Here is an 18,193-nt window from a genome sequence, read left to right as displayed (position 1 = left end):
AGGCCAAAACCTGAGAAGATTCCAAACAGGAAGCGCTCTCTCTGACTATTTCTTGGCCTTCTTGATCATCTCTAACCAAAACAGGGGATCTCTGGCATAACGTGACATTTTCTAATGCTCCCATAGGCTCTCAGAAGGCGCCAGAACGATGAATGGTGACTTTGCAGGCCATGGCTGAAAAACAGTAGCGCATTTGTATTGTGGTCGATCTGAGAACAATGAGACTGGAGGCGCGTGCACGAGGAGACACCATGTTTTTATTTTTTCGTCTTTGAATGAAAACAACGACTCCCGGTCAGAATATTATCGCTTTTTTACGAGAAAAATCTAATAAAAATTGATTTTAAACAGCGTTTGACATGCTTCGAAGTACGGTAATGGAATATTTTGAATTTTTTTGTCACGAAACACGTCGGGCGCGTAACCCTTCGTGACCCTTCGGATAGTGTCTTGAACGCACAACAAAACGCAGCTATTTGGATATAACTATGGATTATTTGTAACCAAACCAACATTTGTTGTTGAAGTAGAAGTCCCGGGAGTGCATTCTGACGAAGAACAGCAAAGGTAATCCAATTTTTCTTATAGTAAATCTGAGTTTTGTGAGGGTCAAACTTGGTGGGTGTCAAAATAACTAGCCTGTGATGGCGAGCTATCTACTCAGAATATTGCAAAATGTGCTTTCACCGAAAAGCGATTTTAAAATCGGACACCCCGATTGCATAAAGGAGTTCTGTATCTATAATTCTTAAAATAATTGTTATGTTTTTCGTGAACGTTTATCGTGAGTAATTTAGTAAATTCACCGGAAGTGTTTGGTGGGAATGCTAGTTCTGAACGTCACATGCTAATGTAAAAAGCTGGTTTTTGATATAAATATGAACTTGATTGAACAAAACATGCATGTATTGTATAACATAATGTCCTAGGAGTGTCATCTGATGAAGATCATCAAAGGTTAGTGCTGCATTTAGCTGTGGTTTTGTTTTTTGTGACATTATATGATAGCTTGAAAAATGGGTGTCTGATTATTTCTGGCTGGGTACTCTGCTGACATAATCTAATGTTTTGCTTTCGCTGTAAAGCCTTTTTGAAATCGGACAGTGTGGTTAGATAAAGGAGAGTCTTGTCTTTAAAATGGTGTAAAATAGTCATATGTTTGAAAAATTGAAGTTTTTGGATTTTTGAGGAATTTGTAATTCGCGCCACGCCCTATCATTGGATATTGGAGCAGGTGTTCCGCTAGCGGAACGTCTAGATGTAAGAGGTTTTAACTACATCACACCTGCCCAGACCCACTAGAACACACCTCCATCTCCAGCGCATCACTCTCAGCCACATGGCCTCAAACTGAACCATTTTATTTCTCTCTGTCGCCCAGCACTTTACATTTTTAGATAATAAAGCAGTTGACCTTTCTATTGCATTAGCAATGGAGGATTGGTTGATTTCCAGTATCCCTCTACACATGTACTGCACTGAAATTATGCCTCTACACATGTACTGCACTGGAATTATCCCTCTACACATGTAGTGCACTGGAATTATCCCTCTACACATGTAGTGCACTGGAATTATCCCTCTACACATGTAGTGCACTGGCTCAGTGATTTGTGTGATTGGTTACATTTCAGTCACATGTGCATAAAGGAGAGGTGATGTCTGATGTCTGCAGGTCAATGCAGCTGAGAAATATGATCCTTGTAATTATTCTCTGTGAATATCAGCAGTGGTAATGATTGTGAAATATTTAGTTCATTTCATGAGAGCAACATGATAATAATTTCTGAAGAACCATTTTTTATTATATGTCTATTAAGAATATCTGATCAACTTTATTTCACTTGGTGATGTTTCATTATAGAGAACATAACATGACAATATATGACATCTACAGTGGTGATGTTTCATTATAGAGAACATAACATGACAATACATGACATCTACAGTGGTGATGTTTCATTATAGAGAACATAACATGACAATACATGACATCTACAGTGGTGATGTTTCATTATAGAGAACATAACATGACAATACATGACATCTACAGTGGTGATGTTTCGTTGTAGAGAACATAACATGACAATACATGACATCTACAGTGGTGATGTTTCATTGTAGAGAACATAACATGACAATACATGACATCTACAGTGGTGATGTTTCATTATAGAGAACATAACATGACAATACATGACATCTACAGTGGTGATGTTTCATTATAGAGAACATAACATGACAATACATGACATCTACAGTGGTGATGTTTCATTATAGAGAACATGACATGACAATACATGACATCTAAGTAGCTGAATATGATTATGATTAACAGTCTAACAGTTTGAAGGACTGTTCTGGTTAAACAGTGAGAGACTAGTTGATTATGGACTAACAGTCTGAAGGACACAACTAATTTTATTCTGGTTAAACAGAGAGAGACTAGTTGATTTAGGGGGGGGATTTTTTGACAATTAGGAAATAATATTTCATGTTTTACTCGTACCTCAGCCAGCATTGTGAACGGTTAGGAAATAATATGTCATGTTTTACTCGTACCTCAGCCAGCATTGTGAACGGTTAGGAAATAATATGTCATGTTTTACTCGTACCTCAGCCAGCGTTGTGAACGGTTAGGAAATAATATGTCATGTTTTACTCGTACCTCAGCCAGCATTGTGAATGGTTAGGAAATAATATGTCATGTTTTACTCGTACCTCAGCCAGCATTGTGAATGGTTAGGAAATAATATGTCATGTTTTACTCGTACCTCAGCCAGCATTGTGAATGGTTAGGAAATAATATGTCATGTTTTACTCGTACCTCAGCCAGCATTGTGAATGGTTAGGAAATAATATGTCATGTTTTACTCGTACCTCAGCCAGCATTGTGAATGGTGTCTGATGCAGTGACATACTAGACCATGGCAGTAAATCTAATACTTAGGTGTTTTTAGTCATGCATGAAAGGTCTGGGGTGGTTCTGTGGTTATAAGTTACTGACCTTGGAATACATTTCTGGCCATGCTGGCAGGGTCTGAATCAAACCCCATGTCCACCTGGTACACTGACAGGGTCTGAATCAAACCCAATGTCCACCTGGTACACTGGCAGGGTCTGAATCAAACCCAATGTCCACCTGGTACACTGACAGGGTCTGAATCAAACCCAATGTCCACCTGGTACACACTGGGTTAAACTTTGCTGTCTCTTTCCATGAAACATGGACACCAAATTAAAGTGCTTGGGAACCTAACAAGTCTTCAGGCAAGGTTACTCATGTAGTCAACCAAACCACCTCTACTTGACTTCACCTTGTTCCTCATCTCAGTGAGTTTAGGTTGGGGAAACCACAGAGGAGAGGGCTTTGGACCTCATCTCAGTGAGTTTAGGTTGGGGAAACCACGGAGGAGAGGGCTTTGGACCTCATCTCAGTGAGTTTAGGTTGGGGAAACCACAGAGGAGAGGGCTTTGGACCTCATCTCAGTGAGTTTAGGTTGGGGAAACCACAGAGGAGAGGGCTTTGGACCTCATCTCAGTGAGTTTAGGTTGGGGAAACCACAGAGGAGAGGGCTTTGGACCAAGTTCATGACATTGAGGAGGAGAGAGCAGCTGTAACACAGTACCTGGTCTAGTTCATGGCATTGAGGAGGAGAGAGCAGCTGTAACACAGTACCTGGTCTAGTTCATGGCATTGAGGAGGAGAGAGCAGCTGTAACACAGTACCAGTGGTGTAAAGTACTTAAGTGAAAGTACTTTCAAGTACTCCTGAAGTAGTTGTTTTGGGGTATCTGTACTTTATTTTACAATTCTATTTTTTACAACTTTTACTTCACTACATTCCTAAAATAAAATAATGTACTTTTTATTCCATACATTTTCCCTGACACCCAAAAGTACTCGTTACATTTTGAATGCTTAACTTGACAGGAAAATGGTCCAATTCAGCACTTATCAAGAGAACATCCCTGGTCATCCCTACCTACTACATCCCTATATACCTACCTAGCCTCATTATGAGTCTAATCTGATCTCCTTCAACATGGTGATCCTCATTATGAGTCTAATCTGGTCTCCTTCAACATGGTGAGCCTCATTATGAGTCAAATCTGGTCTCCTTCAACATGGTCAGCCTCATTATGAGTCTAATCTGGTCTCCTTCAACATGGTGAGCCTCATTATGAGTCTAATCTGGCCTCCTTCAACATGGTCAGCCTCATTAATTGTCTGATGAAAAAGAAAACCCCCACACTGATCATTATCAATCAGCCTTTTGTTTTCTTTCGAGTTATTAACTAATGATCAACACACACAAGTTCTCAGATGTGTGAGTGCTTTACCTATTTCTAACAGTATCATTTCAAATGGAGAAAACATCTCAGCAAAATGGAAACAATGTGGGAGGATTAGCAAATCCTGTTTCAGTATCAAAATGACAAACCACATGTACAAGTGCATTGGACACGCCTATGAGGTCAAATCTAATCCCATCATGTCTCCATTGGACACGCCTATGAAGCCAATACTAATCCCATCATGTCTGCATTAGACACGCCTATAAAGCCAATACTAATCCCAGCATGTTTGCATTGGACACGCCTATAAAGCCAATACTAATCCCATCATGTTTGCATTGGACACGCCTATGAAGCCAATACTAATCCCATCATGTCTGCATTGGACACGTCTATGGGCCGGCAGGTAGCCTAGTGGTTAGAGCATTGGGCCAGAAACCAAAAGGTAGGTGGATCGAATCTCGAGCTGACAAGGTAAAAATCTGTCGTTCTGCCCCTGAACAAGGCAGTTAACCTGTTTAGGATAGGGGGCAGTATTTTCACGGCCGGATAAAAAACGTACCCGATTTAATCTGGTTATTACTCCTGCCCAGAAACTAGAATATGCATATAATTGTTTGATTTGGATAGAAAACACCCTAAAGTTTCTAAAACTGTTTGAATGGTGTCTGTGAGTATAACAGAACTCATATGGCAGGCCAAAACCTGAGAAGATTGCATACAGGAAGTGCCCTCTCTGACCATTTCTTGGCCTTCTATAGCCTCTTTATGGAAAATAGAGGATCTCTGCTGTAACGTGACATTTTCTAAGACTCCCATAGGCTCTCAGAAGGCGGCAGAACGTTGAATGATGACTCTGCAGTCCCTGGCTGAAAAACAGTAGCGCATTTGGATAGCGGTCAATCTGAGAACAATGAAACGGGCGCGCACGTGAAGAGTCCATTTTACATTTTCAGTCTTTGAACAAAAACAACGTCGCCCGGTCGGAATATTATCGCTATTTTATGAGAAAATCGCATAAAAATTGATTTTAAACAGCGTTTGACATGCTTCGAAGTACGGTAATGGAATATTTGGATTTTTTTTGTCACGATACGCGCCGGCGCGTCACCCTTCGGATAGTGTCTTGAACGCAAGAACAAATGCAGCTATTTGGATATAACTCTGGATTATTTGGAACCAAACCAATATTTGTTGTTGAAGTAGAAGTGCTGGGAGTGCATTCTGACGAAGAACAGCAAAGGTAATCCCATTTTTCTTATAGTAAATCTGAGTTTGGTGAGTGCCAGACTTGGTGGGTGTCAAAATAGCTAGCCATGATGGCCGGGCTATCTACTCAGAATATTGCAAAATGTGCTTTCACCGAAAAGCTATTTTAAAATCGGACATAGCGATTGCATAAAGGAGTTCTGTATCTATAATTCTTAAAATAATTGTTATGTTTTTTGTGAATGTTTATCGTGAGTAATTTAGTAAATTCACCGGAAGTTTCGGTGGGTATGCTAGTTCTGAACGTCACATGCTAATGTAAAAAGCTGTTTTTTGATATAAATATGAACTTGATTGAACAAAACATGCATATATTGTATAACATAATGTCCTAGGAGTGTCATCTGATGAAGATCATCAAAGGTTAGTGCTGCATTTAGCTGTGGTTTTGGTTTTTGTGACATTATATGCTAGCTTGAAAAATGGGTGTCTGATTATTTCTGGCTGGGTACTCTTCTGACATAATCTAATGTTTTGCTTTCGTTGTAAAGCCTTTTTGAAATCGGACAATGTGGTTAGATAAGACTCTCCTTTGTCTTTAAAATGGTGTAAAATAGTCATATGTTTGAAAAATGGACGTTTTTGGATTTTTGAGGAGTTTGTAATTCGCGCCACGCCCTATCATTGGATATAGGAGCGGTGTTCCGCTAGCGGAACATCTAGATGTAAGAGGTTTAACCCACTGCTCCATGGTAGGCCATCATTGTAAATAAGAATTTGTTCTAAAACTGTCTTGCCTAGTGAAATAAAGCTTAAAATAATTTAATGTAGCAGAATTAAATACCCACAACATTCATTCTGTGTATTGTGCATCAATATCATCAGACTAAATTAGAGTAACAACCTAATAAAACAGACGAACAGGGAATGTTCAATGACCCAAAAAGACACTATAGTTGATTGTGTGAATCCTCACTTTATTTCCTATCATAAAGAACAGCTGTGGAAATGGGCCGTGGATTTAGACGTCCATCTGACTCCACAACAAGACATGACTGAATAGTTCAATAGTGTCTAATCCAAATAATCAGCACAATGTCAGCTGTTAGTGCAGGGCTGGAACAGAAACCTGCACACCCAGTAGCTAGATCTCAAGCAGCAAGGTTGGCCATGCATTTTCTAGGTCTCTGCATCGTTGCTTTAACAGTATTGGTGGTCATACAACTTATTCTAACAGTAAACCAACAGCATATTCAGAGCATTTAGAAAGTATTCAAAACCCTTGACTTTTTCCACATTTTGTTACGTTAAAGCCTTATTCTAAAATGTATTAAATAATATTGTTTTCCAAATCAATCTACAAACAATACCCCATAATGACGTTTATGGTTGTACATTGTGACATCACTAAAATACTCCTACTACAATGTTTAAACATTCTACATTGTGACATTTCATTGATATCATGAAACAACTCCATCATGTATTTTCTGATGTTTATTTAGAGATCTTTTATCATAGAATCTCTTCCCACATCGATTACAGCTATAAGATTTCTCTCCTGTGTGTGTTCTTCGGTGTATAGTCAGATGGCTAGATGTAGCAAAACTCTTCCCACATTGATCACAGCTATAAGGTTTCAATCCTGTGTGTGTTCTCTGGTGTGATACCAGGTTGCTTGACCGGGTACAACTCTTCCCACATTGCTTACAGCTATAAGGTTTCTCTCCTGTGTGTGTTCTCTGGTGTAAAATCAAATGGCTAGAAGTAACAAAACTCTTCCCACATTGAGTACAGCTATAAGGCTTCTCTCCTGTGTGCGTTCTCTGGTGTATAGTCAGATGGCTAGATGTAGTAAAACTCTTCCCACATTGATCACAGCTATAAGGTTTCTCTCCTGTGTGTGTTCTCTGGTGTGATACCAAGCTGCTTGACTGAGTAAAACTCTTCCCACATTGATCACAGCTATAAGGTTTCTCTCCTGTGTGTGTTCTCTGGTGTGATACCAGGTTGCTTGCCTGAGTAAAACTCATCCAACATTGATCACAGCTATAAGGTTTCTCTCCTGTGTGTTTTCTCTGGTGTGATACCAGGCTGCTTGACCGAGTAAAACTCTTCTCACATTGATTACAGCTATAATGTTTCTCTCCTGTGTGTGCTCTCAGATGTACTATCAGGCAGCTTGAGCTAGTAAAACTCTTCCCACATTGAATACAGCTATAAGGTTTCTCTCCTGTGTGTGCTCTCAGATGTACTATCAGGCCGTTTGAGCGAGTAAAACTCTTCCCACATTGATCACAGCTATAAGGTTTCTCTCCAGTGTGAATTCTCATGTGTACTTTTAGTGAATTTGATCTTAAGTAACTCTTCCCACAATCAAAACAGTGGTGAGATTTCTCTCCTGTGTGTACTCGCTGGTGTATTTTAAGTTCTGATGAAGATTTGCAACCTTTCCCACAGTCAGAGCAGCGGTGAGATTTCTTCACTGTGGGTCTCCGCTGGTGTGTCTTGAGGTCCTCTGATGTGGAGAGACTCTTCTCTGCCTCGTCAGCATCCTGATGTTGTAGAGACTCCCCAGAGGATCCACGGTAGTCAAGTCTCTCTCCTAAAGTAAGACAGATGGTTAAAGGGCCACAACAGCAGAAACCTGTAAAAGGTGATGCCAACATGATAGATGATGTTGTACAACAATTGATGTCTGTAATGAATGTTACAATTATCTTAAGACAGTCAAGTGAGCAACAAGTCATATTTTGTCTTGTATTCACATTAGAAGTAACATTGATGATTGTAGGCTAGAAATAAGTTAATAAAGTTGTTGAAATCCTAAGCAGTGTGCCAGACGACTTTTGGTCTCCAATATAGGCCTCTTTCTGTGTTTGCTAAAATTGGCGCATGAGGGCGATGCACACGCAATTTGGTTGAAGAAACTCCTCCATGCTAATGAGGAAACCGATAGTTAAGGATGTAGTATATCTGCCTGGAGCAAAAATGCTTTGCTCCATTACCAGGTTGCTTATGAGTACATTTCACATTTCAGTTGCGGAAACTACTAGTTATACCAATACCATAGACCTACTGTAGGACCCATAACTTCACCTAACAATAACATAGACCTACTATAGGACCCATAACTTCACCTAACAATACCATAGACCTACTGTAGGACCCATAACTTCACCTAACAATAACATAGACCTACTGTACGACCCATAACTTCACCTAACAATAACATAGACCTACTGTAGGACCCATAACTTCACCTAACAATACCATAGACCTACTGTAGGACCCATAACTTCACCTAACAATAACATAGACCTACTTTAGGACCCATAACTTCACCTAACAATAACATAGACCTACTGTAGGACCCATAACTTCACCTAACAATAACATAGACCTACTATAGGACCCATAACTTCACCTAACAATAACATAGACCTACTTTAGGACCCATAACTTCACCTAACAATAACAGAGACCTAGGACTATACATCATTTAATATTTCAGGTGAAACATGGAAACTAAAATGGCTTTGTCATGACATTTCATAACCAGATAATTTTGTGAATAATCCCACTAGGCTACTCTGTAATGTGTCGTCATTCTAAATGTCCTGAATAAAGGAAAATAGCTCTGTGTGTTGTACAATAGCCTGTCCATCAAGGAACAGTTCTCTACACATTATGAGCTAAGTATCTCTGTGTCCAAACAGACTAACGAGACCCTACTGTAAATGAAGCAGACAATAACACATTATAAACATCAATTTGTTAGGGATGTTGGATCCAACGTGGAGCACGGCATAACTGTCTTTACCAGAGTAATGAATCAAGAAGCACTTTGGTTGTTGTTGCATGTTGTGATGTTTGTCATGTGACTGTCATTCAGAAAATGATTTCCTGGATCGGCTGATGATAGTTGAACATGTGATTAACTAAACAGCTACAGTATTATGTGTAATTATTGAAGAACCGCATTTATGACAGTACCGATTTGGGTGTTCTCAATAAAGTTAAGGTGACTCGGTTAGAACCATTGGATTTAGCAAACTCTGAAATGATTTAGGATTTCTGTGCCCATAAACTGTTTTCCCAACGTAACATAAGGAGACACTAAATGTTACGTAGTTCAAGTGCATTTCAGAGATCTGAATACAAAAACTGTCCCACAGCAAGATCGACTGTTTAAGTTGAAGTTCATCATATGACAAGCTTAACGTTATGACTATAACTACTGTTCCCTGAAGGAGAGAAACTAGGTACAACATACTATTAAATCCACACATTATGACTATAACTACTGTTCCCTGAAGGAGGGAAACTAGGCACAACATACTATTAAATTGGCGCATCGCTGGAAGCCCCGCCTTCCACAGGTGATGAGAGTGAGGCTCAATTTATTCCTTAAATTAGAACAGGTGTTGTACCTCGTTTCCCTCCTTCAGGGAACAGTAGTTATAGATATAATCGTCGATGAACCCGAGATGGCTAATGCTAGAGCAAATAAGATAGCAGCAGCAAAAGAACCCTCATTTCGTGAGGTCATAAAGGAGGAAGTGCGCGAGGCACGACAGGAACTTCCAGAAGATGTAAGAAAATAACTAAATGAGTTCAAGAAAGACATTAACCAGAAACTCAAAGAAACAAAGAAAACAAATTAGAACTTCACAGCATATCTACAAGAATGGGGGGGGATGCAGAACAGCGCAGTGGGGGAAACGGACACATGAAACTCCGCAGTCAAGGAAATACTTGAACAATCACTGAAAAACCAACACGCAATACAGGCAAAAGTGACAGAACTCGAAGGTTTCTCACGTCGAAACAACAGACTTTATAACGTAGTAGAGGGCGCAGAAAAAGACTATGCCCAAATTCGTGGAGGGTCTATTCAAAGACATACTTGAAGACAACACTGACCTGGGAATTGAGAGAGCACACCGAGCTCTGGCCTCAAAACCCCCCAGCAGCGCCCCACCAAGATCAATAGTAGTACGGTTCCTAAAATTCTCAGTCAAAGAGAAAGTCTTACATGCAACCTGGAAAAAGCCTGTTAGCTTCCAAGGCCAACGAGTGTTCTTTGATCATGACTATGCGGGAGAGATACTGAAAAGGAAAGAATACACCCCCATTAAGAAAGCACTTAAAGAGAAGGGTATACGCTTCCAAACTCCATTCCCGGCAAAAATGCGGGTATTTCTGGAAAATGGCCTGGTTACATACGAGCATGCAGACGAGGCGGCTGTGGATCTGAAGTCGAGGGGCATCCCAGTGGAGTATACCGCCAGGAGAAAGGTGACATCACCGGCGGCAATACTCGAGCAGGCTCTCCCATGGATCGTTATCGACAAGCAGAGCCATGGAGAAAGAGGGAAACCACTGCGGTGAGAGGACGTTCACATCCGAGAGAGACTCGGGCATTTCCAACGGGAAGATGGAAGACACTGAATCGGATTTAATAGAATTAATAGTTACCGCGAACTGTTAAGATTGACATTGCAATAGGTAAAATATCTCCCCTATTTTCCCCCAATGCTGAACAAGGGCGAGTAGCCAAAAGTGTTCTTTATAAACACACTAAGTAGCGGCACGTTACGGTTGACATATATATATATTAACTAAAGATTAATGACACATTGACAATGGGGTGACAGAAGGACATTTCAAGGGGAGGATTCATGATATGCACGTATGACCGATATAGTTTTCACTTGTAATTAACCAATGTAAGCGACGAAATAGGTGCCCTTATTATTTTAGTTTCCAACAGGTCTTGTTTGTGACTACATCACGCATTTTCATATCTGAGCGAGGGGCCCCTCCTGCGGACAGGCTCATCCCCTCAAACCCCAGAGGCAAGAGACAGTCCTCTGACATGGGAGTCCAAATACCAGAGTATTTTCCCACTTTGGTTTACTTTATTATCGTTCATTTTTAGGCTCAAGATAAGCAGGCAGATATGGTGCACAGTTTTTATTTTATTTATATTGATGCATCATCGGGGATTTAAGGTCATAAGTCTCAATGTAAACGGACTGGGGAGTGCCATCAAGAGAAGTAAGGTAATAGCAAAGATGAAACGGGAGAGAGTTGACATACTATTCTGGCAGGAAACTCACTTATCCACACCTGAACACGAGAAACTCAAGAAAATGGGATATAGGAATACTTTTTTTTCTTCTTACAAAATGGGTAGAAGGGGAGTTGCAATCTTGATCCCAAATTCAGATGAACCAAAAATTATGTCAGAAATAAAAGACAAGGAGGGTAGATTTATACTTGTTAAATGTAAACTGGATAACAAGGAAGTTACATTATTTAATGTATACGCACCCCCAGGGAGTGACATGGTCTTCTACGGGATGGTGTTTGATTTAATTGCCACAGAAACCTCTGGCACTCATCTGTGGAGGGGATTTTAACATGACTTTAAACTCAAAATTGTACAGCACAAATCAAAATAGGAAAATTAGACTAGTTGCTAAAAAAATCAATAGGATATTGCAGGATCTAGGACTGCTCGATGTATGGCGTGACACCCACAAGACCGATAAGGAATATACTTTTTACTCAGCCTGCCACACTGAACACTCCAGGTTAGACTATTTTTTAATGTACAGTGCAGATAGACACAGGCTTAAGGATTGTAGGATCGGGCAGAGCGACTTATCAGATCATAATGGAGTTTACCTTACTCTACACCTTGATAGCAAACCAAGAAATACTCTATGGAGACTTAATACAAGCATGCTGAATGATCCAGCATTCAAGGAATCAATTAAGACAGAATTGAACATCTATCTGGAGAATAACGATAATGGGGAAGTATCTCCGGCTACATTGTGGGATGCAGCTAAGGCGGTTATTAGAGGAAAGATCATAGCCACATCATCGCTATAGAAAAAGATTAAAGCACAGAAACTGCTGAAATGACAGGAAACACTAAGAAACTTAGAACGATCTCATAGTCAATACAAAGATCCTCTTATATTACGAGAGATTCAAAAGGTAAAACAGGAAGTTGACCAGATTTATAGAGAAGAAGTAGAGAAAAAAGCTCAGGTTCCTGAAACAACGATATTATGAAGCAGGCTCAAAGGCAACCAAATTACTAGCCTGGAGACTCAGGAAACAACAAGCACAGAATACCATTTTCAAAATAAAAGACCCCAAAACAAAGATCACATGCAAATTGGATGAAATACAGAATGCATTTGAATCATATTACACAAATCTGTACAAACAACCAGAGAAGGCAGATGCACAGACAATAGAGCATTTTTTTAAACTCACTTGATCTCCCCTCAATTGGGACAGAGCAAAATGATAGACTAACTTTAGAAATATCCACCGACGAAATTAATAAAGCAATATCTCAACTAAAAGTAAACAAGTCTCCAGGCACTGATGGCTTCCCTTCAGAATGGTTCAAGACCTTCAGAGAACAACTAACACCTCTACTTAAGGCCTGTTTTAACTGGACTCTGCGGGGGGGGTCTCCCACCGTCATGGAGAGAGGCCATCATATCTGTAATCCCAAGAGGGTAAAGATAAGAAGGAATGCAGTTCATATAGACCTATCGCAATTATTAACACGGATTATAAACTATATGCATCAATAATAGCCAAAAGAATGAAGAACATAATCCCAGTATTGCTTGACGGGGATCAAACTGGTTTCATACAAAATAGGCAGACACAGGACAATATAAGGAGAACACTACATGTCATGGACCACATTACTCAGAATAAGACAAGTGCAATATTAATCAGTCTAGATGCAGAAAAAGCATTTGATTCAGTGGGCTGGGATTACCTATTCCAAGTTATGGAAAGATTTGGTTTCAACAAAGAAGTGATACAGTGCATCAAAACACCGTATTCATGTCCGACCGCTAGAATAAAGATAAATGGACATTTGTCACGAACGATAAAATTAGAGTGAGGGGCAAGACAAGGCTGTAATCTTTCACCCACGCTCTTCTCCTTGGACCTCGAACCATTAGCACAGGCAATAAGACAGGACCCAACCTTAGAGGGAATAACAATAAGAGGCAGTGAACATAAGATATGCATGTATGCTGATGACGTTCTGTTATTCCTTAAAGACCCAGGCTCAAGTGGACCTAGATTGATGGATGTTTTACAAACATTTGGAACATATTCAGGGTATGTGCTTAACGTACACAAGACCCAAGCCCTAGTATATAATTATACCCCACAGGAAGAGCAGAAGAGTAGGTATAACTTCCACTGGACCTCTTCATCCATTAAATATCTTTGAGTATATCTACCAAAAGACACTACCAAACTTTATTGAATTACGATCACAACAACAAGAAAATATATGATGACCTAGACAGGTGGAATTCACTTCCCTTAGATCTCAGTAGTAGAATTGAAACAATCAAAATGAACATCCTGCCGAGGTTACTGTATTTCTTCCAATCACTGCCCATAGAAATCCCACCTAAACAGTTTAGGGATAAACGGATATCAAGGTTTATCTGGAACAGTAAGAGACCAAGAATTAGATATACAACATTACAATTACCAAACAACTGTGGGGGTATGGCCTTACCAAACCTAAAAGATTTATGTGTCAGCCCAATTGAGAGCTCTGGTGTGTTGGTGCAATTCAGAATCCAAATGGAAAGACATTGAGACTACTGTGACAGCGACACCCATACAGTCAGTTTTGGGAAACAAGGACATGGTAATAGAAATATACAGTAGACGAAATCAGTGGATTAATTTATCTCTGAAGACATGGTTTAGTGTAGTTAAGCAAAATAAATTAGACAGAGATCAAACTGCTAAGTTGGCCCACATATGACCCCAGCTTCATCCCTGCAACTCTGGACAGATTTAAACAATGGACGCAGAAAGGCATCACATCATTCAGTACAATTATAAGGAATGGGGACCTAGATAACTTCCAGGACCTGAGTAAAAAACATGGCTTGGATAAACAAGATTTTTACAGATACCTACAAGTTTGACACTATTTCTTAAGGGAGATAAAAGTGACTGACCCTCGATCACCTCCAAAATTAATCCAAGTATTAACTAACGCATACAACTTGGGGAGTAACAAAAAAACTATCTCAAATCTCTACTTGGGTATTTAATCGTCAAAGAAACATCCTACAAACTATATTAAAAAGAAATGGGAGTAGGAACTTAACATTGAAATAACTGATGAAACATGGTTGAACATAGACTCAACAAAGCTCCACCAACTCAAGGTCATGGAGAGAATTCAGTTGGAAAAATGTTGTACATTTTTTCATAACACCTAAACTGAAATCAAAACAGACTGGCTCCCTACATCCTTGTTGGAGAGAATGCGGCCTATCGAGGGTGGATCACTCTCACATCTTTTGGACTTGCCCCGCAATCGAAACCTACTGGGGAGAAATAAGATCTAACATTGGAAAAATAATGGGATTTGACATAGAACAAACATTCATTTCTTTGTACTTGGGTGAAATACCTGACAACTTACACAATAGAGGAAAGTACCTCTTGAAGGTCCTACTGGCAGCCAGTAAAAAGGCTGTCACTGGGAAATGGCTACAAAAAGACCCTCCCACAGTGACACAATGGATAGACATTGTAAAAGAAATACACCACACGGAGTGTATGACCTTTGCTTTACGAACACAAGAGGAGAGAGGTCAGGAATACTGGGAAAAATGGGGTTCGTACTTGGAAAAGGTCTAATTCAAAGATGTCAATGTAACTAATATGATGAAGGTATGACGTGCACTATAACTGACAGATATTTTGTTGTTGTTCTTTTATTTGACTTTTTTGTACTTTGTGTTCCTACAATAAAAACAAAGTATAAAAAAAATAAACATCTCTGAAAATAGCCGTGCAGTGACGCTCCCCATCCAACCTGACAGAGCTTGAAAGGATCTGCAGAGACGAAATGGGAGAAACTCCCCAAATGCAGGTGTGCCAAGCTTGTTACGTCATACCCAAGAAGACTCGAGGCGGTAATCGTTACGAAATGCGCTTCAACAAAGTACTGAGTAAAGGGTCTGAATACTTATGAATAATTAGCAACATTTTCTAAAATCATGTTTTTGTTTTCTCATTATGGGTTATTGTGTATATTGAGGAAAAACAACAATTTAATTAATTTTAGAATAAGACTTTAACATAATAAAATGTGGAAAAAGTCAACGGGTCTGAATAATTTCTGAATGCACTGTATACAGCAACTGCTCCCCCAACAGCATTCCTGTCTTTTCTGTAGATGTTATATCCCTGTATTGCTACTGCTGTATCAAAGGAATTATCTCAGTGAGTTTCAGAGATGAACAGTACAGTGCATTCCAAATACAATAAGCAGGCTAGTAAACAAAAACTTTTTAAAAACTTTTCCAGTAAATGCCAAAATGTATAACGCCCGTCCAAGAGACAGTCGAACAATAGCGTTCAAGTTGTCATGCGGTTCCAAAGCTAATTGCCACGAAATCCCTTTTAAAAAGTCAGGGTATGAGTCAAGAAAACTTGGCACAGTGGGCTCTGGCAACGGCTGACGTAGTACCCCATTTGCCGTAATAAAACGAAATATCGTCACAGTAATGTTTTTGTGGAGCATCTCACTGGTCGCTCAGACCCATGCTAAGACCCCTCACTCTGGGGATACCCCTCGCCAGATGCTCGGGGGTTTGCTTCCTCATCTGAAGAGGACAGAAGCCCCGCTTCTCTCTCCAACCCCATGAATATAAAATAAGAAAGGGGTTGCCCTAACACCGGGGGAACACAAGTAAGCTTCAATCACCAGAAGTTATGCATGCTAAACAACGTTAGTCAATGTTGGGCTCCAGAGTGGCGCAGCGGTCTAAGGCACTGCATCTCAGTGCTTGAGGCGTCACTACAGACCCTGGTTGAATTCCAGGCAGGATCACAACCGGCCGTGATTGGGAGTCCAATAGGGCGTCGCACAATTGGCCCAGCATTGTCTGGGTTTGGCTGGGGAAGGCCGTCATTGTAAATAAGAATTTGTTCTTAACTGACTTGCCTAGTTAAAAAAAGGTTAAATAATATAAAGTTTTATAATAAACCGTTTTTTTACAAATCCTTCAAGGGACCAACTTTGAGAAGGGTTTAAAACAAAGGTTTCAAACCAATTCATTCATGTTATTGAAATCTAGGGTATGTTTCGCCTTTAATGTAATGGAGTAAAAAAAATTGCCTGAAAATTATTCAATAACTTCACAGCTCTAACAATTTGACCCCCACAGGAAATCTACACTGGCAATTATAGAATATACTATATAGCCTAGAAACCTGGTTAAACTATCATTTTGACCTTATGGATGGCCAGTCCTTGTATTCATAGTGTAGTGAATTCAGGGGGTAGCCCTGAGCTTTACTCAAACCTGGATCCAGAGACTGTCAAGCCAACACCTTATAACTGTTATGCCAAGATGTCTGAACTTCTTGACGAGGTCGCTAGGTTTTGGGTTAAGGTTGCTACAATAGCTTTCTCTATGAATTTAAGAGTGGTTACATTTCTCCAGCCCCCATCCCTCAACTGTTTACCAAACCAAGTCGCAGGGCTGACATTTTGTTTCTGTTTAAAACCTAGGTTGTCCCTTTAAAAAAGCCACATCAATCAACCAACCAATCTGCAGTTCAAACAACAACAAAGCTGGAATTCCACCACTGTTTAGGTAATAAGATGATGGATGGGTCTGGAGAAATGTAACTACTTTCAAATTCATAGACAGACCTATGGATGCAAGGACTGACCATCCATGATATCACCATTATAGTTTTAACCATGTTGAGGCTATACAGTGTTGGTTTACATTGTTTCTAGACATTGGAGTAAAAAAAGCTTATTTGGGGTTCTGATGGGGTACAACAGTTGAACTAAGCTCATGAGGCATGTGTTATATTCTTCAAGAATCAATGGCTATAAATAAATAATTTAAAAGTCCAAATGTGGATGTAGCAATTGCAGATTTCCCCTTTAACACCACACATCAGTTCAACAACTGCAGAGGTTGTGCCTCTGTATTTAAGACAGTACTTACTAGTATTAATCAGGGCCCGTTTTCCCAAAACCATCTTATGGCTAAGTTCATCGTTAGAACCATTGGACGCCTTAAGATGCGTTTGGGAAACCGGGCCCAGATATCCAGTTTCCTCTTCTTCTTCCTCGTTCTCCTTCTTCGATGTGACAGTCATCTCCCCCTCCTCCTCTTTCACTCCAAAAACTGCATCCTCCTCTTTCTCTTCCTCCTCTTCTTTTACTGTAACATCCTCCTCCTCTTTCACTCTGAACGCGTCTTCCTCTTCTTTCACTGAAACGTCTTTCTCTTCTTCTTTCACTATAACAGCCTCACCCTCTACTTGTTGTTGTATTGTAACAGCCTCCTCTTCCTCCTCCTCTTTAACGAGAGCTTCTTTCTCCGTCCAGCAGATCTCTTCTTTAGCAGGAGGAGAGTAGCTTAGTGAGCTCATGTTCGGGGATGTTAGCTAGCTAGGCTAATGCTAACTTAACCAGCCCGCTAGTTGACTAATAACAACAACACCGTAAATATGAAATTAAATCGGATAACTAACTAGACGTCAGGAGTGTGTATAAAACACATTGGCTAATATACACGAAAGCGTCTACAGAGCTTGATTGGTTCGGCTATTTTGTCTAGCAA

General features: G+C 40.0%; 1 protein-coding gene across 1 annotated transcript in view; it reads right to left on the bottom strand.

The window, feature by feature from the left end:
- Positions 1-17,668, bottom strand: part of LOC115178102 (zinc finger protein 271-like) — a 61,924-nt gene extending 44,256 nt beyond the window's left edge. Inside the window, exons 1-2 of the mRNA XM_029739139.1 lie at positions 17,573-17,668; positions 6,991-8,112 (exon numbers count right to left, since the gene is read on the bottom strand). Coding sequence (XP_029594999.1) covers positions 6,991-8,112; positions 17,573-17,606 — 1,156 coding nt within the window. The 5' untranslated portion in view covers positions 17,607-17,668. The remainder of the gene's footprint in view (positions 1-6,990; positions 8,113-17,572) is intronic.
- Between the last annotated feature and the right edge of the window lie 525 nt (positions 17,669-18,193).

Source organism: Salmo trutta, chromosome 38, assembly GCF_901001165.1.
Source record: "Salmo trutta chromosome 38, fSalTru1.1, whole genome shotgun sequence".
Classification (NCBI taxonomy): Eukaryota; Metazoa; Chordata; class Actinopteri; order Salmoniformes; family Salmonidae; genus Salmo; species Salmo trutta.
The sequence above is the reverse complement of the archived record's forward strand: the minus strand, read 5'-3'. Positions and strand labels throughout refer to the sequence as shown.